Raw genomic sequence first — 26,228 nt, forward strand, 5'->3', positions numbered from 1 at the left:
TATTTCAGTCTGAATGTTCCATAAGAGAGCAAAGACATATGGACTGGTAGAAAAATGCAACAATTGCACAAGATGCAATTATGTTTTCACATTTTGGCAATTGCACTAAAAGTGCTTGATGTAGTTTGAGTTCATTGAAATATTTCCATTTGCTTGGTTACATTTTTCAGTTCATGACCATGGATGGATCCATTCAAATCCCATGGGCAGGTTTTATTACATTGAATATCTATTCATTCTTAATCCACATGCGGCTTACATCTCTGTTTCCAAGTTTAAATTAGTATATTTTTCTTTTTTTTCCATAGTTGGAAGCAAAATCCTCCACTACCATTCTTGGGGGCTTTGAAAATGTTCTTTCTGCCACTCCTCTTCTCACTGTGAGAGGAAAAAAAGGAGCAACATGTTAAATTACTTACTTTAAATAAAAACTCTGATACAATTATTTTAATAAACAACATGATCCATCAAACCTCAAAACACATAGGCTAAATGTTTTTGATTAAAAACAACAACAACAGGCAGACAGTTTATTACAGCAGACGTTTTAATATTTGTTTGTTTTTTAATACACATAAAATCTTATGTGTGTGTGAATAATTATGAAAGTATTGGCAAATTATTGAAAAACTTTGGTCCTTCACTAAAACATTGCAAATACATTTCCATGTTTTCATTTTTGTCCATTTGCATTCTTCAATAGCTAAATAAAAGAACTCATAATAACAGAAACAATAAAAAAAATGAAACCAGGTCCAGAGCCCATATTTATTTCTAGTGAACCACATCTAACCACTCATAATTCATTCTGAAATAATACATTGTATTCAAGATATAAAACATTAATTAATCTTATCAATCAGCATCATCTAAATGACAGATATGAACAATAATTCAAATGATAATCTCTGATTAGTATCGATGCATTTGACGAATGTCATTTTACAGTCACAACACGATACTAAACAAAAGTAGGCTACTGTAATATACATTTTCAGACGATATGCGCAATGAAAACAGTAAGTTTAGACACATATCCAAATATTTACACGGTTTTCTTATATTGAAACGTTGCGAGTGTTTTCTATCACTTCATCTTACATTCTGAGCAGTTAGCATTGTGCGGAAAAGATGCTGAGTGCAGTGTGAATCGTCAGGGGTAGAGGTGAATTTCATGCAATTATTACATCCTCCGATTGCATCGCGTATCACTAAAGAAAAGGTCCATTTCGACAGACTCCTGGGAGTAATGGAAAATTGTCCACGATGGGGAAAATGCACTTCAAAAGTCAATAGTGCTTGAAAAAAATATATTCTGCGTATTAATGGACGCGAAATCTTTTAGCGCTGGGGCTATGTGAAACAACTAGCATGCAAAACAGCTGGCTAATACTACACATTTAGCAAAGGGACACGGTTTAGCTTGCCGTCATGATATGCGCGACCTAACAGCAAGCCAGATAATGCATGAGCAAAACTGTATTATTGTGCAAGTAAATTAGGCATAATTAAATAATAGTCGAGACAATAAAATAGGCCTTTTTACCTACGCATCCATCTTTTAGCCTGGTCAAGATGAACGGGGCCTGCTATACTCTCTCCCACCCTGCCCCCCTCGTTCATGTACCCCAGCAGCTCTGCGCTGTTTTCCAGTGGTTAGCCTTCTAGCTACAGCTAGTTAGCAGACTCTGTTTCCACTGCAACCGTGGTGCGATAGCATGAGACCGAGTGTCCCTTATAATTTAAAACAGATGCACTTATCGTACTTATATCCTGTGAAAAATGCATCAAACGGTATTACGACCGAATACTTTTTAATTTGCGTTTGCTTTTTTTTTTTTTTTTTTTTGTCGGCTAAAATATTTTGCACGGTCTATGTTGGTGTTTTAGAGAGGAACGAGTGACGTGTGTGATTTTAACATTAGTCGTTTCCGGACCTTGGAACACTTCCGCCTACCCCGTCTTCAGTCCGCTATGTTTTGTATTTGTGGTGGAGGCAGTACTGTGTCTGAAACTAGCGCACTCATAATATCGGCGTCCTTAATAATAGGAGCTAACGTTACTAATAACGATATCATTTGTCTGCCTTTTAGCTGTATGATATTTGCGGTTAGCTTTCAAATAAGCATTTTCGGTGTTGTTGCGCAGTCAAATTTGGCATGTTAGCCAGCTCGTAAAATATGAGGTAAATTCAAATTACAACTCGGCGAATATATACCTGATATAATGTTCTAAATTCGTTATTCATATATTCTATGATTTCTTTAGCAGCTTGTTTGTATCTTAAAGGCTCTTACAGTGGCCATTTTATTACATCCTGGCAGCTCAAATTCAAAGGCTGGTCCTTATCAAAATGGCTGCCTTGGAATAGCTTATATCCAGTCTGATGCTTCATGTAAAATAAGTTTGTAAACATTATCTAGTAAATGCTGACATTAGCAATAATTTAAACGTTCTGTTTCTCTTTTGACCTGTGTCGTCAGACATTCGAGGCAACAGTTTCATCATTTGACATTATTTTACAAAGGTGAAATTTAACCTGTATGGAAATCAAGTTGAGAATGCAGTGTAGCCTATATGTTATTATTTCAGGGCATTTGTTATAATAGTTTCATAATAATAATTATAATGTTTGATTTTAAGTGATTTACCCAAACATTAATTCTATGTTTGTGCTTAAACATTTCAAGACATGAACTCAGTGGTGTTTTCCCAAAGGTTTGCAGTCTTCACTGTCCCGCTTTGCTTGTGCAACCAATGCTCATTCCATTGTAAGCTACCATACTTTTAAAATGCTTCAGGGCTTTATTTGCACATCCAATGTTTGTTATTTTCTGCAGTAATATGCCTTGTGAATAAATTTCATAAACATTTTCATAATTATGGCTTGTGAATACAAAACAGACATTGCTACAGACTTTTTATGACAAAGAAAATACTAAATTGATTCATCTGTTCTAATTGTCCCTGAAAGAAACATTAAAAAGTTGAAATTTCACTTAACAAAAAGACATTCGGTTACACACATACAACATACATCCTATGACATCATTTATAAACCCCTTGTGATGTCTCTGCAACAAGTAATGACATTTGCAGGCTTAGAACAATTACAATGTGACATCACACTGAGAAATTTTCGAAGGCACTCCTCATCATCAGGAATGCATGAAGAATTGGCAAACAATGAGTGGCTTTGATGTTTGTGCTTTCTATTTTCTACTCATAATTTCAAAAGAATTTAATGAGAAAGATATCTAAAACAAGTAAACACTAAAACCACAGAGGAAAAAAATCACCATCATAATCATAAGATAACCATAACAACAAGAAGAAATTTCACCAATAACCATAATATTAACTGTCATAGTAATGACAATAACAAACACCAATGTATTACAGAGCTGTTAGGAAGATTGTCTTTAAGTTGTATTCATAATTCATTAAGATACACACTATTTCCAGTGAAAAGTTAAATGAATGTGTTACCACCAATCCTGATGCTGACGTGATATAAACTACTCCTTAACACTTTTACTGGGAGGCATAAATATTCAAATAGTCCGTAACTTATACTGTTCAATTTCATTACACTGAAAATTAACCAAGAGGTTAAAAGTCTATGACAAAAAAATAAATAAAATACCAGTTGGTGGTTTTACAATGTAAATTGATTAGTTTTCATTGGTAAAATGAGCTCTATTTCTCAGAGGCCAGAACCATACAGTAAATTTTATCTGGCTCTTCTGCGAACAATCTCACTTTACATTTTTCATCATAATATTTACTTACTATTTTAATATCTTTTTTTGGTAAATAATGAGATTATTATCATTGAATAATGATTAAGCTGTGGGTAACAGCTGTACCACTAACGCAAGTGTGTTGTATAGCCCTTAATATTGATAAGCGTTATTGGTTATGAAGATATTAGGTATGACGTGTCGTGGTCATATCTCGGTAACAGCAGATTCGAAAAATACAGGTTAGCTGTTTTGGCATGCCCGTATCTTCAGACTGTTCGCAGAGTCTCAGTTTTAACAGCATATACACATGGCTTCAACATGGAGATTCAAAAAGCAGTCCAGGAGGTTTGTCTTTATGCAAATGCCAACCAACACCTGAGCGAGATAATGGTACCGCCATGTTATGCACTAATTTTATGCCAGAATATCATAACATACAAATACATTGATGAGTGCCCTTACTCTTGAGTCGTTGTCTTCATCTCAGATCCATATTTAATAGCTTAAGGTGAACCGTTTGTCTACACAGTATACCTAAGAGGAGCATAAATGTGTATGTACCCAGCATTACATAAATCGAATGTATTCTTGTGCTTTTGGTAGTCCAGCGTCCCTTATGATGAATCTCCCTTGCAAATCCCAGCACTTGGACATTGTAGAAAGTGGTGGCTCAGAATCCAAACAAAGTGCCATTGATCATTAATGAGTCTTTTTAAGATGGAGAAAAAAGATGATTGTCAGACATTTCTCTTGGTTTTCATCTGGACTTTTCTGCCCAATTGTGTCCCAGAATGGCTTTCATCGATAGTTCAAAGCAATCTCCAGTGATGTACTGAAGGGCAAACTTGAGGAAACTTCTTGTGTACTATTTTCAGGATTCCACCTAAACAAATTGAAAAGAAACTCACTTGGTACATCCATATTAAATTCACACTGAATAAGATGCAGGTGTAACATAAGGCTTACTTTGTTTATCTTACGGTATTTAAAATTAATTCATCAAATGAGTTCATCAAATTCTTCAGAGTTTTTGGATATGCTCCTCCAATTGTTCAATTTCATAATTCCTTTTGACATACCTTGTTAAAACCCTGCCGCACTTCCTCATTATGAAGAAGTGGATTAGGGTTTAAAAAGAGATAAGATCCAGCATTACGTTTGTCCAACTGTAAGTAGCTTTGCAATTCATCAGTTGGGATGAGCGCTCCACGTTCAACTGGTTCCTCTTATGCAGATGTTAATTATTAGTCTCCCAGTAGTTCCATCATAGTTATAAGATAAAAGCCATTCTCTGAAATATATGGCTCCATAGCAGCTATATCTGTAATGTGTAATAATGTAAGATATTTGAGGATAAAAACATGACATAAAGATTTGAAAAAAATGTCCACATCATGTGGAATTTATATTACACTCTATTGATATTCTATGCGGTAGATTTATAGGCAAAATGTACACAAATAAATAGTTGTATATGGCAGCTTTGATCATAATTATAGCGGCAATTTCATGAACGTAAAAAGCACAAAAACTTTGAAGCTCTATCAAACCTGACTTATAACTATTGTTATCTAATCTTATGTTGTGAATTTGCCACTATATACAATATGTATATGTAAAAATATGGTGCCACTTCGCTCTCTGCGTAGTTTCCCCCTACTTCAAAATCTGTTTCTCTTATTCCTTTACCATCCTCCTACTCCTTTTCTCTCTTCTCTCGTTATTTCTCTCCCTCTTCCGCCCACTCTCTCTCTCCCACAGTCCCTTTACCATCCTCCAACTCTTCACACAGTCTATCTCTCACCCATCTTCTCCATTCCCTCCTTACCCTCTCCAGCTTCTTGCTCACACAGTAACCTCATTCTTGCTTCCTGTTCTAACCCCTTGGTTGGATGCCACTCCTCCTCCACTTCCCCCTCCACCGGGGATGAAGTGAAGTTGTTCAATGGTATTTTGCCTTTTAGCTGCAAATGCAAGCCTCCTGGCACTGTGTCCACCAAGAGTCCCTGTTCCCATGACAACTCCTGTTCCTGGCATGTCGCCCCATGCCACTCCTCCAACCCCGCCTCCTCCCAGGTGACCTGACATCGCAGCAGAATTCCGCTCCTGCTCTCGCCCCGACGTAGGGTGCGAGTTCATCTTGATCATGTGGTGACGGTCGAGTGATGGCGTGGCACAAACATTCTGCTGCGATTGAGCTTTCTGGTGGCTGACGCGGGGCAGGGTGGGCACCATTCCGCCTCCCCCTCCGCCCGTGTAGTCGCCCATTCCCAGACCCATCCCGCTTCCGCCATACTCATCCCCGCCTATCTCCTCCTGTAGATGGTCTGGTGACATCAGCAGCCTCTCCTTGGACTTCTTCAGGGTGTTCTGGTTATTGGAGTTCTTTGATGCTGTGGCCATGGCTTTGTAGTATTGATGCTGCTGGTTCTTCGAGAGCCTTGATAAGGTGCTGCCGTCGGCAAGGGCAAGGAGCTGGTCCGTTGACTTGACGCGACGTGGTGGTTTGGAAAGCGTATCGTAATTCTGATTTTGCTTTGATTCCGGGGGTTCCAGAGGGTAAGGATTCGGGGTGTGGCTTGGAGCAGACTGCGGATGAGGTATTCGAGGACGAGTGGCACGGTTGGGAAGCGTGCCTCTTCCCCCCAGCGTGTAGTCGCCACCCCAGGGAAGGTGATGCTGGGAGGAATGAAAGGAGGGAGGGGCGTTGTTGGGCTTCCGTTTGGTGGTACAGTAACCTGAATATTCCTCCAATCCTCCTTTCTCTGTAGGTGGAGGAAAATATGTTTAAAAAGATCCAAAAATTAGGCAAGAAAAGAGAAGATAGAATCTTATATAGAATTATATAGAATGTAATACATTTATAAAAGTAATTAATTTTCAGTCATTTTCAGTCATTGAAATAGCTGATACTGACCAAAATCAAAAATCTGTCCAATATCAAGACTTTATTTATTTGTTTGTTTTCTCATTTTTAATGTTTTCATATTGACTCTAATTAATGAGAAAACACTAAAAACAATCATTTTAATGTTAATTTATTTATTAATTTTGAGATTTGCTTAAAGGTGTGGTATAATGTTCTGTTCACAAGATGTAAAATAAGTCTTTGATGTCCCCAGAGTGTGTATGTGAAGTTTTAGCTCAAAATACCCCACAGATATTTAAAACTGTCACTTTTTGAGGATGAGAAAAAACGCACCGTTTTGAGTCTGTTCCTTTAAATGCATATGAGCTGCTGCTCCTGGCACAGGGGGCAGAGCTACAACAGCTTGTGTCCTTAGCAGCTAAGATTACCTCACACAGACATGCACTGAAAATGTCAAAAACTTTTAGCCTTTAGATAAGCTTTAGCGAACTTTTATGTTCAAACTGGATTCAGACAATGACGGAGAGACTCAAGAAGTGACGACATGTAGAATGCAACAGGACATTTCTGAATGGTTAGTTAATGAATTTATGTAACTTATGTGTAGTTATCTTCTAGTCATTGATTAGCATATTCTGTCTTGATAATCTATAAATCTCGTTCAGGGGGCGGGGTTTATGTAAATTCTAGGGTTGGTGATGTCACTAACTCTGGAGGAATGTCGTGTAGTCCCTACCAGCCGATTGTTGTAGTCCTTAAAAAGCTATTTAAAAAAAAAGCAAATATCTCCCTTTGCTCTGAACTTTGAGCATTGCAACTTTGCAGATGTTGTTTATGCTCAAACAGCAACATTACACACTAACTAAAGTTAAAAAAGTGAAATCATAATCAACCACCCCTTTAAGAATACATTTAAAAGTGTTTATTATTAACACTACACTAAGTAAAATATCAGTGTTTTTAAAGATTAACTTTAGGTGAGCATTAGATGACGGCAAGCATAATCTAGATGGAAGAATAACGTTACCAATACTGATAACTAATTACTCTCTAATATTGGCCAATAACCAACATGGTATCAATATACTGTGTATCCCAAATAAAAATGGATAAACAGCTAAAAATGTTTACAGGATTTGAGCTACAAGCTAGAATGTCATTAAAAGGTTCATCACAACCTACTTAACTCCTAATATAAATTCTTCAACGTCCATCCCAGGACTATGTGTTTAATGTGAATCATTAATTTAACAATATTAATACAATCCTCTTTTATCCTGTAGATTGAGCCATTTCATCTTTCGGCTGATTAAGTCTGAGTCATTGTATCAGCCTGTATAACCTTCGCCTGTGCAGAACTTTCTTGTCATCCAACTGTAACTCACACTTCCCAGGAGGTTTGATGTCTAGCTGAGAGAGAGGCCTTAAGGCTTTATGCGTCTGTACAAGATTGCGGGTGCTTTGCTATGGTTTGCCCTCATTAAAATGACCTTCACAAACATGTATATCTCCCAAGCTATCCAGTGAAACACTGACACTGCTTTAAATAAAAACCCAAGCGTACAGATAATTTTCCGCAACATTCTGAGCCCCACATGAGACTATGTCCTCATCGAGCAGGTAATTTCTCCTTCAAAACACAACAGTACTAAATGTCACACTGTTTTTGATATTCGTCCATCTTTTTCTCCTTATTGCTTCTAAATTGGCTTTATGCCTTTAAAATTATGTTGGCTATAATAAGAAAGCAATCATGCCAACCTTTTATGTAATTCTTACAAAACATAATTTCCTTAAGATAAGAATCTTCCTCTCCAATAGTAATAAAGCACTCACCCAGACGCTTGAGAGATGAGTATCTGTTGATCTCAGGCTTCATGGCGGCTTCATACGAGGGTGGCAGCTGTGCCAGGTTATGTAGGGAGTGATGGAAGGACGGCTGGGGCTTCATGGCGTTAGTATGCTTACTGGGCTTCAATGTGCCACCGGTGGCCATCTGCATGTTGTTCATACGTGATCCACGCTCTTTAAAGACACATATGCAATAATGGACCTTGAGGTTATTTCAAACTCAGCAGTTCAGAATATACAACTATGCAGAATTGTTGGTTTTACCTACCGATGGTGGCTGTATGTTTGGGACTGGAGCCTGTGGTATGGATGAAGTTATGCTGTATATTCCCCACTGTGAATAAGAAAAAAGGCATTGGGTGTGTGTGTTTTATGGATTTCTGCCTTTATGTGCATGTCTTTGCGACTAATTTACATTTAGTATAAATTTACAAAACACATTTATCCATCTAATACTATAAATGTTGCCCTATTAAGCTCTTTCTAGCTCCACAATGTGTTGAAAATGTTTCGCCGTCTGTTCATTCTAATGCCATCATATACAGCTTCGTGCTAAATAATTAACAAATGCCCTTTCATCATTTGGCTTTTGCTTTTTCGCTGTTCCTTTGTTGTCCTGAATTTATACAGTTTGTCGTTCACAAGACTCAAGCTGAGATGGAAACATGAAAGGAACTCTGTATGACATATAATGCAACAATCCCTGCAAACTGCAACAAGGTCCATGAGGGTAAAATTAGTGCCAATTTAATAAAATCATTGAATATTAATGAATTTTTGACCCAAGACACTTTATTTCATATTATAGCTGGTGACATGCGACTAATTGGCTTTTTATCCATGTAGAAATAGGATTTCATGCAAAGTCAAATACTGTAATAATGGCAACATTATTGTATGGAGACATGTTTCTTTTCTTTTTTTTTTCATTACTAACCAATATCAATTTCATTTTTAAGTTATACAAGATTCAACTAGACAAAACGAGTTGAAATGACTGCAATTTGCTGATTTGAAGTCACAGAAAACCTGGATAAAACATTAGACATTTAATTTTCTTTTAAACCATAGATGTCACAACACTGTTAAAAAAAAGTTATTTCAACTTAAATTACATTAAACTGACATACAAATGTGTTGAATCTATTATAACTTATATAAAAAGAGTTGAAAATGGCTAATTATTAACTTATTTTGATCAGTTAAAGCAATGTAAAAAACAAATGTATATGTTGTCATAACTTATTGATCATATAATTTTTTACAGTGAAAAGTTTATACATTTAGCAGATGCTATAGCAGATTATTATTCCTGATATTTCATCTGAACATCACTATTTGAGAGTTTGAACATTTGAACAATTATTGGAGTGCCTACTTTTTATCACTAAATGATGGTCACCTGTGAATAAAATTTTCAGAGGCACTGAACATTTTTTTATGGCTTTTTTTGTTAATGGGTGATATGTGGATACACAAATTCAGCACGATGGTGTGTACGATAACAAATATAGTTTTTTTCCGTTTGTTTTCATTTTCAAATGAAAAGTTAAAGTGAACCCTTTGGGGTAAAATGTCCCCCTGAAATATGGGGCAGAACTCCCACAGTGGCATGTTGTTGCTGTTGTATTATAATTTAATTAAATCATTCAATCGAGTCTTAACATTGAAGGGGGTGGATTGGAATCCACCGCTGCTTCAATGTATATGTTATGAGTGATTATAATCAAGGTATTAATCAATATTTTTCCTTCTAAATATCAAATGAGTTGAATGACTTCTCTGGAGAGTTTACTTTGTTATAGAAGTTAACAGTGTGATTACTGAAATGTTATTTTCCTGTATTCTTTAATGTCTGTATTTGATATCTGAATGCAATAACAGTGCTTGCTTATTTAGCCCGGCTTCCAGAAATGAAATAGGGACTTGTTTTGTGTTTGAGAAAGGTCTTCAACGTGTTAAAACATATAGGAGTCATTGAAGCCAATAGTTTAAGGGACCATTTCTTTGTTAAAGCCTTACTTTCCAGTTAGACTAAAGTGTAGCTCTCCTTGAGAGAAAGAACGTATTATCTTGATGTTTAGAGACGACTCTACCGTTTATAGTTAGAGCCTGGCCAAATCCAACCTTGGAAAAGCTGTGTGTCGGTGTGTGTGTTAGTCTTCTTGGTTACAGGTTAAGGAACCACTGGCATTATTGGAGATTGACTGAGTTGTTGTTCGGGACATGTTAGCGCCCAGCAACACAAATCTGCAACCTGGAAGGTCACGACGTGCCTAACTTCAGGGTCCGAGTGTCAGCTGCCTAATCGATGGAGATATGCTTTAGTCTATCTGTATATGTGTGGAAAATTACTATGTTTATCTATTTCTTAGCCAATCAGAAACTGCAACCTGAAGCAAGGACGTAGCTTAGACCTTGGTGTAGGGAATAACTGCTGTGATCTTTGTAACTGTAAGCGGGGCGGCCTACAAACTCCTGTGTGAGTCTTGAAGCCGACTTCTGCTGATGAAACTGCAAACTATTTTCAGTAAAACTTTTCTTCAATTTATTATAATTCTGACCCCGGTTCTTCTTTCAAACATCTGGTCCTTGGGTCCTAAACTGTTACCCCCTAACAACTATGATGGACTTATTGGATTATTAATAATGTATATAAGATGTACATTTCAAACCTCATCATTATTCATCATAATATATAGGGTAATTAGGCTAACTAAATCATCAATCTGAAAGAATAGTTTTTTGCTACTTATATATTACATATCTTCATAGTTAATTATACGCACAAATGCACACTGTTCTTAAGGGGGGCGTCTTCCCCAGCAGATTATGGAGTTTTCCACTCACGTCTGTTATCTTTACTCTGTAGTGTGGGATATAGATTTTTCGGGGGTCGTCCTAGTGTCCCCTCTCCTCCTCCAGTTCCCAAGGCTACGCTGTTGTTTCTCTCTCCCTCTTGAACTGGACTCGACTGGTGACGCAACATTTCCACAAGAGCCCTGACAGGGAAGGATGTAGAAATGATTAGTCTGTTGAGCAGTGGTTTTCGACCCTGGTCCTGGGAACCCACCACTCTACACATTTTGTATGTCTCCCTTATTGAACACACCTGATTGAGATCATCAGCTCATTAGGGGAGAACTCCATGAACTGAAGTGTGACAGATAAGACAGACATACAAAATGTGCAGAGCGATGGGTCCACAGGACCAGGATTGAAATCCACACTGATCTAGAGAATGCAATTTAAGGTTAACTTGACATCCTTTTAGACATGAACTCTTACCTGGGCATGTTGAGTTCTCGGTTCCTAGGCTGCCGTGATGCCTTGTGGAACGCCACTTTAATGGCCACTGCCACTGCCACAGTAAACGAGATGACTCCACCGATGACGTAGACGGTGTTGTTGCTCTGTTCGATACGGCTGAGGTCCGGATAAGCAGGCAGTGGGGGCCTGGTTGCTGGGGGGGCTGTATTGGCCCACACAGGGGATATGTAGTTGTGGCAGACGTTCTGGTCCAGCCTTCGAGTGCGGTCCGGACAACAAAATCGATAATGGCAGGTCCCACAGCAGTAGATGAAGTCATCCTTGGAGCAGTTAAAGGTGACGTCATACTGCCCCATGACATCATAATAACCGCGACACACGTCCACTTCCACCAGTTTGCGAGGAGGTGGAGCTACCTTCGCTGCTCCGAAAGGGGCCTTCAGTGCATCAGTCGTTACATTCTTTGGCAACATTGTCTGAGGCAGCGGCCGGAGGGGCATTTCTGCCACTCCAGCTGGCTGCTTTGGCCGACGATTCATGGACTTCCCTCGCATACTCCCACCGCTTTTAGAAAGGGGGTAAAGAAAGCCCCTACCCTGAGATCTGGGGCTGGGCGTCGGGGTGATGGTGATGGGCCCATTTGTTCCGTTTCTGGAGGGGCCCAGGACGCTCGCCGAGGAAACGTTAAGTGGGACAGCGATTAGCAGGAAGAGAATAATGACACGTACTCGAGCTTCCAAGGTGGGCATCATCTTTACATGACTAATGCTGCTATTTTCTCTCGCTGACTCAACCCACCGCACAATGCCGAATTTTGTAATAACAGCCTGCTTAGTGCTGTATGTAAAATATTCTTGTAGCAGCCCTCCGACGAATGAAATCTGAGACTATATCAAAACAGTCTTGAAAGACTAATCTGTTCTCAAAGTCTGATAAAAGTGTACGATGTGAAGGGTCACAATCTGAGAGAAAAAAATAACTATTTTGATGTGCTTTCAGCTTCAAGGTGAGTTATACAACACATATTCTCTCATCATGCAGAGTTTCCATCCAGCATATAGCTGGAAAACCTGAACAATATGCAAAACAATCCAAATTCTGAAAATATTCTGAGCAGGCAACGAACAATTGGCTAGTTTTTGTATAAACCAGAAATGAAAGAATATTTAACAAATTGTCTGTTTTGAATGCATTAACAAGGCAAATATTCCCTTTTGTGGCTTTCTTCAAAAGTATACATTTCACATATCCGCAGACAAACAAAATGGCTTCTCGTTACTGTCCTCCTATTACTTCAATATCTAATATTTTCATGACACATAAAGGCATTTAAGTTGTAGTATAACTGTGTACATTAAAAGTATTTAGGTTTAATTCTCTGTTTTGGCACTTATCAGGATGAAAGTTTCATTTAAGAGAAAGGGGCAACTGTAAACATCTTTAAAATGTAAACTAAAGTTTTGCTTGTCTTCACAAATTGTTTTTATTTTATTTGGGCACTCCTTACATTCAGCAATGGCACTTAGTCTTTAAGCAGATTTCCCTGACCTGTTATGCTCCCTGAATGTTTACTATTATTAACTAGTATAAACAATTTCCATACACTTGGTGAAAAAAAAAATAACCTCAGAAACTAATCTTCTTGTTCTTGTTTACGTGTTAACAGGACTACTCAGAATGGTGAACTCCTTTGAGGGTTTGAGGGCAGTGTGATGAGGAATCATTTTGAGTTTGATCAGCATCTCTGCCTGCGAACCTCTACATTACTGAACTAAAATGAATGTGATCCTCATTCAGCATGTAAAGAAAGACCAAATGAATAATCCGGTGTGCAAATTTAAAATAGTTGAAAGAAATCAGATATGAATTGAGTCATCAAATGTATACGTATTTTAGGTGAGAATGTTCAATAAACCGATGACACAGACAAACACACAAAAACTGATGATGGCAGTAAAGAAGTAAAACGTTTTCAGGGCTGATTGTCTTTACAATATTTCCATGGAGAGTGACTATGTAAACCTTCCAGTCTCTTTCCAGTTTCTTAAGATTCACGCAGCAGATATGCCTTTAAGATGAGCCCAGTTTTCATTGAGAATCGTTTGCTCTTGGTGAAATGGTTTAAAATCCCATGGTGTGGACATGGCTGTTTCCTCACGATTTTTGCAGGGTTGATCTTGGAATCCACTGGTAGTTATGAAGTGTTCAGTTATCAAGCGATGTGCCTCTGAAAAGAAATCAACACACTGATGTTACATCCTACATGCACACACACACACACACATAGAGAGATCAGTGAAAGTTTTTGAAAGATCATAGTTAGCTTGTCATCTGCATGGCAGCCTATTATTTTCATTGTGACACATATGGCGAGTGACAGAAAAAAAGGTATGCGGCAACTAATGCAATCAATATAGAATCCACAGAATTCAACACAAAAGAGATTTTTATGGGGTTGGACTGTGTGTTTTGTGGTAGAAATTCCCCTACGCACTTGACTTAAGTTAACCTGGGGCGTCTCCTAATCGACACCCAAGCTTAGTGTCTCCTATTCGACGCTTACAAATTTATACTCGAGCGCATCTCCTAATCGAGGTCTTGCTGAGTCGGACAAAGTCTCGCCCCATTAAGAACACAATCACTTGGGAATAAGGTCTCTAGTGTTCCACTAACCTGCTGCGGAGCAGTAACCAGACAGACTTCAGACAATCCCTTTCAATATGCTTTAATCACGGACATAAAGAATACAAGAGATTTGAAAAAATAGGAGCATGGCAAAGGTGACATTATTCTTTTCATCATTTTTCTCTAAAACGATTGGTTCCTCACAAAAATTGGATACTTCAAGCTTGTTGTTAGGGTCATGAGGCGATACATACAGCGGACTAGTTTGATTTCCCCTTGTGTTAGAAACACTTAGTATTCAAAAGCATAGAAAATGTTATTCCTGCAAGAAAAAGAAATGTTAGTTATGTTTAATTAAAAAAATCCTTCACAGTTTATTCACATTAAATCTACATTAAGAATATGGAATACAGACCTAAGGTTGGTCTCTTTTTAAAGAAGACACTCAGCAGATTATAGTGTTCAGCAGAACACTAGTGGGTGTTTCTTAATCAGTGGGGCGTTTTCAAACCACAATGGGCATTTTCAACCGCTTTCCCGATTTGCTCTAATCCACTGGGGGCTTGGTTTAGGGGTGGGCCTTCATGATTTTATCAAGTCTGTTGAAAAATGGTTGAAAAACATTTATTGTAGTTTGAAATTGAGTGAAATCAGTGGCGATTGGTAAACGCAAATTTTGGTTTTGCATGTACACTTCTCAGTAGTCTAATGCTTCCTCATTAGAGAGAAAACGGTGCATCCTATACAGAAGTCTTGATTGTTGAAGCACCTGACATACTGACTTCTCTAGCACAGTTTCAAACAATGGTGCATCTACCTTATTTCTCTGTTCCTTTGTTGTGCGTGCTTATTTGCATTTGATTTGTGTTGTTACTCACTGTAATTAGATAGATTAAAAAGTTATTAAAGTGTTTGAATAAAGCATCTATTTTTCTACATTCTTAAAAAATGCACCGTGCTTTAGTAAAGTTTATTAGGAATTTCCTGAATAAAGTTCTAACGTCATTTAACAGATTTCTTGAAGTGCAGGAGACATGAACATGAGCAAGAATGTTACACTGCAAGCATAGCCCATGTCTTGCATGCGTCAGTGCTTGCATGCAGAGCACATTGCTCCTTTAGTAGGAATGAAGGCCGATGAAGATGGACAAAAAAAAAGGGGAAAAAAAGAGAAGCACCCTCCTGATAATGCCGAGTTGTTGTCGACAGCATAATCACCTGACCTGGGACTTGATGATATCCTGTGCCTTATCACTGCTTAATCAGGTAATCATTCATATTCCTGAATCTGTATTAAATTTGAGAAATGTAACTGATTTCCATTCAGTTTAGCTTGTTTCCACTGAAACACAATAACAAAAAACATCTTGTGTTGTGTTTATTAAGAAAGTGACTGACATGGTTATTTTGTGATATTTAAAGAGATTAAGGTCTACATAAGGTGAATCTGCAGCTTCAAATGGATAGTTCAGTTGTTCCAAACCTGTATGAATTTCTTTCTTCTGCTTCACACAAAAGAAGATAGAGTGAAGAATGTTGGCATCCAGACAGTTGATGGTAGCCATTGACTTCCATGAAGGCCACCGTCAACTTTCTGGTTACCAACATTCTTTAAAATATCTTATTTTGTGTTTAACAGAAGAAAGAAACTCATGCAGGTTTGGAACAACTTGAGGGTGAGTAAATTACGACAGAATTTTCATTTCGGGCTGAACTATCCCTTTACAGAAATTTTCATTGAAAAAACATAAGCTCTTTTATTCTGCAAGATAAACTTGTTACTTGAATGCTATGTAGTTTCACAGAAAATGAACTGAGATTTAGTTAATGGCTATAGCTCATGGGTGTTTGTTCCTCTTTGTTTTCAAAGTCTCAGGAACTCTTTGTTGGAAGTTTTCATTTATCCTAATGACCTTGATTAGCTGCCTCAGGTGTGTTTAATTAGGGCTGGAGATAAAATCGGACACCCCTGCCATAGCGCTTTCTTTTGATATTCAAGCATTAATGGATTTTAGAAAAATAAATCGTAGTTAGAATATTTTGTGTTCAGCAACTTTTTAAAAAAGTGACTCATATTGTTTAGTAGATTAACATTCTTGAATGTGGCATCTGAACTGACTTGTTCTTGAGTAACATCATGTTATCTTTTTCAGATTTCAGAGAACCCAAAGGAAAAGAGGCAGTAGTCTGATGTAAGACAGATTTTTAAAAACCTGAACTGTTGGACCACCTGTAGTTATGACATCAGACTTCTGAAGCCAATTTTATTTGTAAAGGTTGAAATGCTTTTGTCCTATTTCTCCCTCTTTCTTTTTTAAAGAATGATCTTTTAATATTTTTTGTCATTGATTGATTGAATAAAATAAATTGACTAAACTGCTGGAAAGGTGTCATTTATATTTTAAAAGGTTTTTGCCAAATTTTTAAATGTTCAGGAATTTGTTGAAGCATCATTGAAGTGTTGAAATATTAATGTTGTTTCAACATTAAATTCGTACATCAGATGGCAACATTGTTTGACATTCCTTTTCAGTTGTATTTTCAGTGTTTCAACTAAATGTATTTAGAATCAACATCAAATTGTAACATTGATCAAACCATATTACCAAAGATTATTTGTTAATTTCAGTGTTAATTCAACAGCAGTGATGTAGAATCAATCATAGTGTAATGTTGATTCAGAAGCATTACTATTGATTTTTTGGTCAACAGTTTCAACATTAACTGAGGGTGCAAGAGTGATGCAAAAACAACATCACTTTGTAACGTCAATTCAATGTAATTAGTGTTAACGCATCAACACTGACTCAACATTGTCTCAATGATTACATGCTATCTGGGTTAGGTTTACTGTAAAACAAATGAACACTACTAAACAAAATAATTGTTATTCTAAAACTGCTATAAAATCAAAGCCAAATGTCTAACCATGTTTTATTTAAAAATTGAAGTTCCAATGAGATTTTGTTAAGCGCTATAACAAAAGTAGCCACCGGGTGCCACCGGCATTCCATTGACTTTTGAAAAAAAAATGCGTTCTCCTGTAACAAATTAATGAATTCTGTCACAATATCACTTCTATCACAAAACACTCGCCGAAAATGGAACAAATATGTGTTTTGTCAAGATTAGAAAATGTTTTGATTATAAACATGACACCGACACCAGGATGAGGAGCCCTAAAAGGTTTTAAAGTACCATTTCCTGTTTTGGTAACGCAATGTCCGATTTCAAAACGGTGTGATAGGAAAAAAAGGCAATAAAAAAAGCTAGCGGGACACTGAAAGTTAAGAGGTTAAATATGCATATCTGCAAAAAAGCTAATATTGGTTTTTATGAACAAAATTGCTGTACACAATCAAAATATTGAACTTTCGATATCAATCGAAGTTACTAAGTCTATGAAACAAGTGAAAACAACCTCAAAATATGTCGATGAAATGAGTCTTGAACATTAAATACAACAAGCTTTTAAACAACTTACATCATTTTAGCACATAAACATCTTAGAGTTGTTTACTGCCTAAATATGATTTGCATTTTCAATACACATTAGAAAATCTCATCATTACAGTATCAAATCAAAGTTTATTTATAAAGCACCTTAAAAAACAGTGTGTACCAAAGTGCTGTCCAATTTCAAACTGATTAGATAAAACACAGTAAAATACAAGGAAAGAAATACAAAAAATGAAAAAAAAATTACTAATATAACTATACTAATACTAATATAAACATCAAATCAAAGCCTAACGGTCCTTACAAAGTAGCAAAGGCCTCTTTTAAAGGGGTCATATAATGGTACATGCACTTTTACAAGTTGATTGTACTGAAATGTGTGTTGGCAGTGCCTGTACACAACCATCATATAATGCTAAAAATCCATCCAGTAGTCTTTTTTTAATCTCCTTATATGTTTTCCCCTGTCTCAAATCGATCCGTCTGACCGTGTGACGTCACACGGTCGGATGCCCCTCCCACGATTGTTAATTGACAGCAGCGTTTCAACACAGACCCGCCCTGAGCGAGCTGTCATCATAGTCCACGCGGTCATTGTTGATACGCTGGAGCAGAATGGCGTCTAAGCGATTGTGGTGTTCTGTTCTTGGGTGTAATAACGAACACAGCAGTCATGCTGATGTTCCTAAATCCGAACCGCTGAAGACGCAGTGGTTGAGTTTTGCTTTCGAAGGGAATATTCCCCCCGATCAATGTCAATGCTTTCATGTTTGCTCGAATCATTTCTCACCAGACTGCTTTATAAACGAGGATCAGTATAAAGCTGGTTTTGCTAAGAAGCTGCTCCTGAAAAAAGGATCGGTACCAACTATTCTTGTTCCTGCTGCACCTCCAGAAGAAGTGAGTGTAACGTTTTATTAACCTTTATATTAATCTTTGCAAATCGCTTGCAGCTTCACGATGAATGCAGCTAAGGTTTACACTCAGGGTACATTACGGCATGTTTTCTATGTACAACATTCTCAATATAATTCATAATCCCAAGTTTATAATGAACAACGCGTTATGGTTATTGTGTTATTACAAACTGTGTATGCACAGAACAGAGGGGCGGGGTGAGCAAAGCTCATTATCATTTAAAGACACATGCACTTAAATGGCGTGCTGAAAACAGAACTGTTTTTGACCAGGTAAAATTAGTGTTTTCTTACAATACTAATGAGAATTTTTAATTAAAGTGTATTACAAAATTTCATTTAGACCCTAAAGAATCATAATAACTTGTACAAAAATGGCATTATATGACCCCTTTAAGACGAGCTTTAAACATGTTTACAGAGGTAGAGGATCTGACAAACATTGGTAACCCATTCCACAACTTAAGAGCAGCAACTAAGAAAGCACGATCTCCTTTACTTTTTAAGCGTGCTGATTTTGGTTCTCTGTGAGCAACTAAAATGTACAAGCTCAGAAACATATTTTGGTGCCGGTCCATGCAGAGCTTTAAAAGTATACAAAAGTCCCTCGTACTTTATTCTAAAATGAACTGGTAGCCAGAGTAACGAGGCCAGAATAGGGGATATATGATCCCTCTTTTTTGTGTTTGTCAGCAATCTTGCTGCCGCATTTTGTACTCTCCGAAGACGTGACAGAGAAGACTGACCAACGCATTGATACAGAACATTGCAGTAATCGAGACGTGAAGAAATAAAAGCATGAATTACTTTCTCCAGATCACTGAAAGATTAGCGATATTTCGCAATTGAAAGAAACTATTCTTCACCACTGAATTGATCTGTCTATCAAACTTTAATTCTGTGTCAAAGATAAAACCCAGATTCTTAACATGTGTATTCAGATTGGATGACAGAGGACCTAGGTTTTCAGCTATATTATTTGCACAGCTAATAGGGCCAAATATAATAATTTCAGTTTTTTCCTTATTTAACTGGAGAAAATTATTCATCCAGCATTTTACATCTTTTAGACACTTAAAAAGTGAATCAACGGATTTATCATCTCCAGACTTTATGGGCAGATACATCTGGGTGTCATCAGCATAAAATTATACGAAATGCTATATTTCTTAAAAATAGAACCAAGAGGTAGCATATACAATGAAAATAGCACTGGTCCCAGAATGGAACCTTGAGGGACCCCACATGTGATCGAAGCTATTAATAAGGAAAAGTTTTCAATTTTAACAGAAAAGGCTAACTAGCAAGCTAACTTGCGTTTTAGCCTTATCGGTAAAATCATCTCTACATACACTCTGAGCATCAAATTAGTTCTGGTTCTTTGATGAAAAATTTGATCATTTTTAATCAAATTTGGCCAAACGTTGTTTCCACTGGAAATCTGAATCAGTGAGATTTTAGAACTGCGACAAATGGATCATTCCAGGTTCATGAATAAATCGTTCCTTGCGATTTGTGAACCAAGCTGAATTCGGAACTGCATACTATGCTTAGCTTTTTACCATATCTTTCTATGGCAGAAATAGTAAATGTAATATGTTAGTATGCAGTTATGAATTCAGCACCAGTTTGAAAGGTCCAAAAATATATTTTTTAAATGGCTCATAAAAAAAATAACTCATCACCACGTTTATAAGCACACTTGATTTCTTTACGTCAAAATAATGAGGAATGCTATGATTTTCTGCAGTGTAATGGAGTAAAAACTAAGATATTAATTACATTTTTCAGGATTTGATTGGATCATTGAATTGTGAAAGGTTTTCCCATCCTCGCGCCGAAAAACACGTCATCAGAGAAGATGTTTAGAAAAAAACAAGAACTGTAAATATCAAACAAGATAGATTGCATTTAATTTACACCAATCTTAAACTTAAATCTAACATTTGTACTAAATGCAGTACAGCTGCAGATTTCAGCTCATGACACTGAGAAAGAAAAGAAGAGATGGTGTGATGACCATTTGTCTAACGTGTTACAACAAGTCACTATGAATCAGAAGCATTGAGAGAAGTGAATAGTAGCAATAATCGGAACAAATAGTGATCAGTCCTTTTCAGAGAGCATAGCATGATGCATGATGCATGACACGAGGGAGGGGGTAGAGCGAGAGAAAGAGAGAGAGAGAGAGAGAGAGAGAGAGAGAGAGAGAGAGAGAGAGAGAGAGAGAGATGCTTTCCTGACACTGTATGTCTATGTGTCAGATTGTTTGAGAGGAAGTAAAAGAGACAGTGTTATGCTAAAGTTATTCTGTAATCAATACCTATATGCTTTATTTTTCACAATTGTAGGGACCCGTTGAAAACCATCGAGCAGATAAAAGAAGGTTGGGAAAAGTACGAAAGAAAAGAGAGATAAATGCAGGGTAGAGATTTAAATATGAGCACAGCATAACAGAAGTGCACAGAGCCAGAGGTACGACAGAGGAGAGGTGCTTTTGTGTGTTTGTGTGTGTGTATGTGGGAGGGCAGTGTGTGGGTGGAAGAGAATGGAGAGCATTCAGTGACAGCACTTACTAACACACATAGGCACACAGTACACACAATACACAACACCGGGAACATACAGTGCTACATAGACAGTATGCTGGCTCACACAGGAACATTAACACGCTCTCAACCATGCATTTTACAGGTATATAAAATGTACAGCCCTTGAAAAGAGTGAATACACAAAATCTGTTGTCGCAAATAAAAGTTAATGCCAACAACACGTTTTTGATGTAATGAGGCACAGATATCACAGAGGAAAACTGCACAGATAGAAGCCGCATAAAAATCTGCAAGAAATACAGCATTAGCCATGAAATTATACATGTGCCTGGCTGCTGCAGGCTGCGCTCTCATCTTAGCAATAGTGGTTATGCATTACGTCTACAGTGGCAGTGTGGCATCAAGCTGGTTCTGCTAAATTATTAAACTACTGACAAAAAAAAAAAAAAAAACTAAATGCAAGAATTATTTCGAAATACATAGGCACAGGAATACACACTGGTACACTGGCTCAAATCCAGAAAAATTTGAAAAAGAGAAACTCATTTATTAAATAAAACAACATAAGCTATTTTGGAAAGTAACAAACATAATTTTAAGACCATAAATCTGGGTACAAGAACTGCTAAGATTAAAGTTAATGCAGATATTGTATAAAAATATTATATTATATTATATTATACATTACATTTAACTATGTGGCAAAATGTTTTAATGTAAAAACAGGTGTGAGGTTACTGGTTAGTGTGATGACTGAAATATGATACAACATTTTGATCAATTAAAAAAAATATTTGAATGGTCAGAATATTCTCTTATTTATGTAATGCTGGGAACTTGATGAATGTTGCAAAAAAGGCTTTTACTAATTCTCTTATTGGTTGCTGCTGATAACAAAATATTCCTAATTAGCAGAATATAACCTGCTTGTGGTTTTGCCCCCATTTTGCGCATAATTAATATGGAGAAAGGACTAATTCAGAAAGGACTTTGCATTGACAGATATGCAATTACGAATTTTGCACATACAGTGCAACAAGCGACATATACGTGGGAAGAATGTTTTTTCCATTTTTCACCATCGTATTTTGCGCACAACTATCAACAGTTCATAGAGAAGACATTTTTTTAGACACGGAACGGTGATTTTAACAGGTGTGACGCTGAGTGATTCATGTGGGCCTCACAGGAGCAAACCTAAGAACAGCCTATATGACATTAAAAACAGTAACCTCTCATTTGCATGTCTATAATAAAGCGTAGGCCATTTCGACACCTTGTCTATGTGAAACAGTATGCGCCTCTACAAACTGGATTAGCTTTTCCTGAACACGGCACCCAATCAGCAAGGCACTGTGGGCGACTTCTAAGAGATGTGACACTGAAGATGTGGCGCATTCACAAACAGTTTCTAGAACAGTCAGAAACGCTTGTTCACACAGGAATCATGGGCGATTCATCTGATTTTAGGAAATCGTGCTATTTTCCATCTATTTCATTGTGTTCCTGTTGCAAAACATGTCTGTTTTGAATGTTCTCTCGACTTCTCTTTATCTCCCTCCATTTCCCCCTCTCTCTCTCTCTCTCTCTGTGATATTCAGTGCGTGGGTTGAGGCAGCTCACTCTCTCTCAGAATAGCACTGCAGTAGTTCAGACTTGTATAGAAGGAGAGAAGGAGAAAGAGAATGATAGATAGATAGGATGAATAGACCTCCTTTAGCCCCCTAAACCCGCTCTTCTCTCTCAAAAGACAAATGGTTTGCCCTTTTCCTTCATACCCCAGTGACACTCTGGGCTATTCATGGACAATCCATCACGTCCTAAAGCCTTTATGCATCTATAACATTCTCTCATATTAAAAATTTATTATATTTATAAAATGTATTACCTTGGTCTTGATCTGGTTAAAGGGCTGTCAAATGAATGCAATGAGAAGTGAAAGAGACAAAAAAAGGCACTTTGTTTGCATCATGAACCATGTTTAGTTCTGTAGATCTAGAGGAATGAGATGAGTAATTATCACATAGGACAGAATGAGAGAGCCTAAGGCTTCTGTCATGGTGCCTTATGGACAGCAAATTTCACTTACGCCAATTTTCAAACAAGAAAACCAGCTTTATTTATATGAGCTGAAATAAAGAAACCAGTTATAATATAAATATTACTAAAACTAATAATAATAAATATTTGCTGCCTTAAAAAAAGTTGCTGCCTTAAATTTGTAAGTACAATCAACTTGGATGTTTAAGTCATTCCAACTTAAATTAAATTAAACCGACTCAAAAATTTGTTGAATCTGAAATTATTTTTGAATAAAATTATTTTGACGAGTTAAAGCAATGTAAAAGCATATGTTGTCGTAACTTATACTTTTTTACAGTGCAGTGATGAAATGATGCTATTTAAATGCTATTTAAATTATAAACATGGCATCTGCAGGTCTAGCACATTATCTTTACCAAAGGTTCACCTCATTACTGAACTCTCTTACTTTTTTAAACTGTTTGGCAGGGCCTTGGCCCTTTTTTCTGTTCTTTTAAACTAAACAAACAAGGAGGCGTTGTATATAAAATAATTCATAAAGATAAAATAATCTCAGATTTGTCATAATTTCATATAGTTTAGTACATCTGTGCTTTTCACCTACAATTATACTTTAATAGTTGCTATTGCGTGCCATCAGGCTGTGGTTCTGTCAACGTAACATAACCTGTGTGAAAAGTCCTCTGCGCAACCCACCTAACAAATCGAACTTTTGTTGCTCTCGCTACAGTCATATTACCCAATAATATCAGTTTTTTGTTATATTTCTGGTCGCTGAATGTGAAACTGTCGTACATCGAAGTGTCTCTGGAGCTGTAATTCACACGAGGGTGAGTAGGTGGACATGACAACCAGCGCGAGAGCAATGAATGGCCGTCTGCGTAGGCGTGAATGCATGTTTACACGAAGGGTGATGTGGAGCCACATTACACTCACATATGTGCGAACATCTTCCTCCGGCCGCTTGCAAATGATTGAAAACATAAAATGTGACATGAACATGTCGAACATTTATTTTGTTGTTGTTGTTGTTCCCCCCCCCCCAGCGCAAACCACGAAACTTCGATAAACATAGAGCGCGTGAAACATAGTCTATGCGCGTGAACGATTGATCAGTCAATTAGATGACATGCAGCAATGTAGTTCAACTTGAGTGACTTACCTGAGCTGAATTTTGTTGATCCTCACGACAGTCTCGCATCTTACTCAACCCTGAGCGACGATGATGGCTGGGAAATTATTTCCACAAACTGTTGCAGCACTCCTCTATTGATGATAGTCTCGTCTTTTGGCAACAAAACAACAGTTACAGTCACTAATTTCTTTCAAGGATTTTCTCTCACCTACCCCGGTTGTTTCCATGTTCGTAGCTGCTATAGAGAAAACATCGATTTTTATCTGATCGTGCACAACTTATTTGCGCGTTAACGTTATGTAGCCTACTATGAAAGTATTCCAGGTGATATAACCTTTGCCTAAGTCCCTCATATATTTTTTATAACGCTCAGAATGACGTGCGCCATGAATGTTTTCCCCCTCTGTGTTGCTCCTTAACGTTGCCGTTAATCGACGCCGCCTGCAAAGTGTGCACACAAGAACATTCCGACTCTGTCACGAAACACCGGTGGAATGAGGCGGGTGTTCTCACAGAGGTCCGCTGCGCTGAATAGTGCGTTTATTGGTTTCGCGAGACGGTGTTAATGAGGGTTTGATACGTTGATTCCAGACCGCTTCAAGTGTTTCCTTTCTCAAACTACTTCTCATCCTTGCCACGATTATGGCTGGCTAAGCAATATGGTGTGTGTGTGTGTGTGTGTGTTGAGGGGAGACACACTGATCGGTTGCCATGGCAACGATGTCGGTTTGTGACTCTAATAATCTTGATTCTTTACACCCTTAAACAAGAATGGGTTGCAGAAAAACAGTAAGGCATCGAAATAAAGACATAATAGCGTTTGCCGAATGTGGCAGTGACGGATTTAGCAAAGAAAATGCATAGAAGAAAATGCAAAAAAAAAAACAAAAAAAAAAAAAGCCAACCCTGCATGATGACACAGCCATATCCTATTCTTTGCCACAGAGTCAGACTATGGTAAAAGCTTAACCTTCACATAATACTTCATAGGAAAAAATAAAATAAAGATGCCCAATGATTTAAATACTGCTCCATGCCAAATGATTTATACCACCTGGTAGCTGTAAAGATTTTCCTTAATTCAAACTGCTAATCTGATTCCCGCATCCATAAAATACTCATCGTGGGTTTCTTTTCAATAAATACAACTTTGTTTTAATTAGTCCTTAGTTAACTAAGATTACTCATCGAGTCAAATGCATGCATGATTAAATCGGCAATACTTGTCTTTACTTAATCTACTCCTAATCTAAATGAGTTGGAGTTGATAATCACACATCCTCTGCGGCGGTGCAGAATGCTGAACCTCTGCCGCCGGCTAAACGACAGCCGTCAATAACCATTTCAGCACCATGGAGAGCGATGCAATCAACTCTACAGCACACAGTCCACGGAGGACATGAAATATTAACTACTCGGTGCAGTTCATTTGTTTTTCTTGACACAGATTCTTACAGGTGGAAAGCGCGATCTGTTTTGCAGACTTGTAGGCCCATATCTACAGTGTGCAACTGAGATTTTAAAACCTCTTTTTTAAAATAAATAATTATATATATATATATATAACTATTTGAATTTTTTCGATTGTTGTATATATGTAATTCAAACTCATATCTTCCCCCTCCATCGGCTTTCCTTCCTACAGACAGCAATTAGACGGTGTGCACTTAGCTATTCCTATACAGGTGGGTGGGCCGCTCAGGCAACCTGCGACGAAAACCGACCATCCGTTCATAACCCGCGCAAATTACAGCCCGCAAT

The 26,228-nt window shown here is 37.4% G+C and overlaps 1 protein-coding gene across 1 annotated transcript; it reads right to left on the reverse strand.

Moving 5' to 3' along the window:
* Positions 1–162: 162 nt before the first annotated feature.
* On the reverse strand, positions 163–25,936 carry shisa7a (shisa family member 7a). The gene is made up of 7 exons (XM_082149105.1): positions 24,495–25,936; positions 11,755–13,963; positions 11,317–11,468; positions 8,735–8,800; positions 8,452–8,640; positions 1,547–6,511; positions 163–378 (listed from the first exon to the last, which is right to left on the reverse strand). The coding sequence occupies exons 2-6, from the start codon at positions 12,486–12,488 to the stop codon at positions 5,592–5,594; spliced, it is 2,061 nt and encodes a 686-aa protein (XP_082005231.1). The 5' UTR covers positions 12,489–13,963; positions 24,495–25,936; the 3' UTR covers positions 163–378; positions 1,547–5,591.
* Positions 25,937–26,228: the final 292 nt, after the last annotated feature.

Source organism: Leuciscus leuciscus (genome assembly GCF_965113295.1).
Source record: "Leuciscus leuciscus genome assembly, chromosome: 20".
NCBI lineage: Eukaryota > Metazoa > Chordata > Actinopteri > Cypriniformes > Leuciscidae > Leuciscus > Leuciscus leuciscus.

Coding starts and splice junctions, on each gene's coding strand:
- shisa7a (XM_082149105.1), bottom strand. CDS start 12,488: ATGATGCCCACCTTGGAAGCTCGAGTACGTGTCATTATTCTCTTCCTG. Junction 11,469..11,754: donor CGAGAACTCAACATGCCCAG/GTAAGAGTTCAT, acceptor CTTCCCTGTCAG/GGCTCTTGTGGAAATGTTGC. Junction 8,641..8,734: donor CAAACATACAGCCACCATCG/GTAGGTAAAACC, acceptor GTGTCTTTAAAG/AGCGTGGATCACGTATGAAC.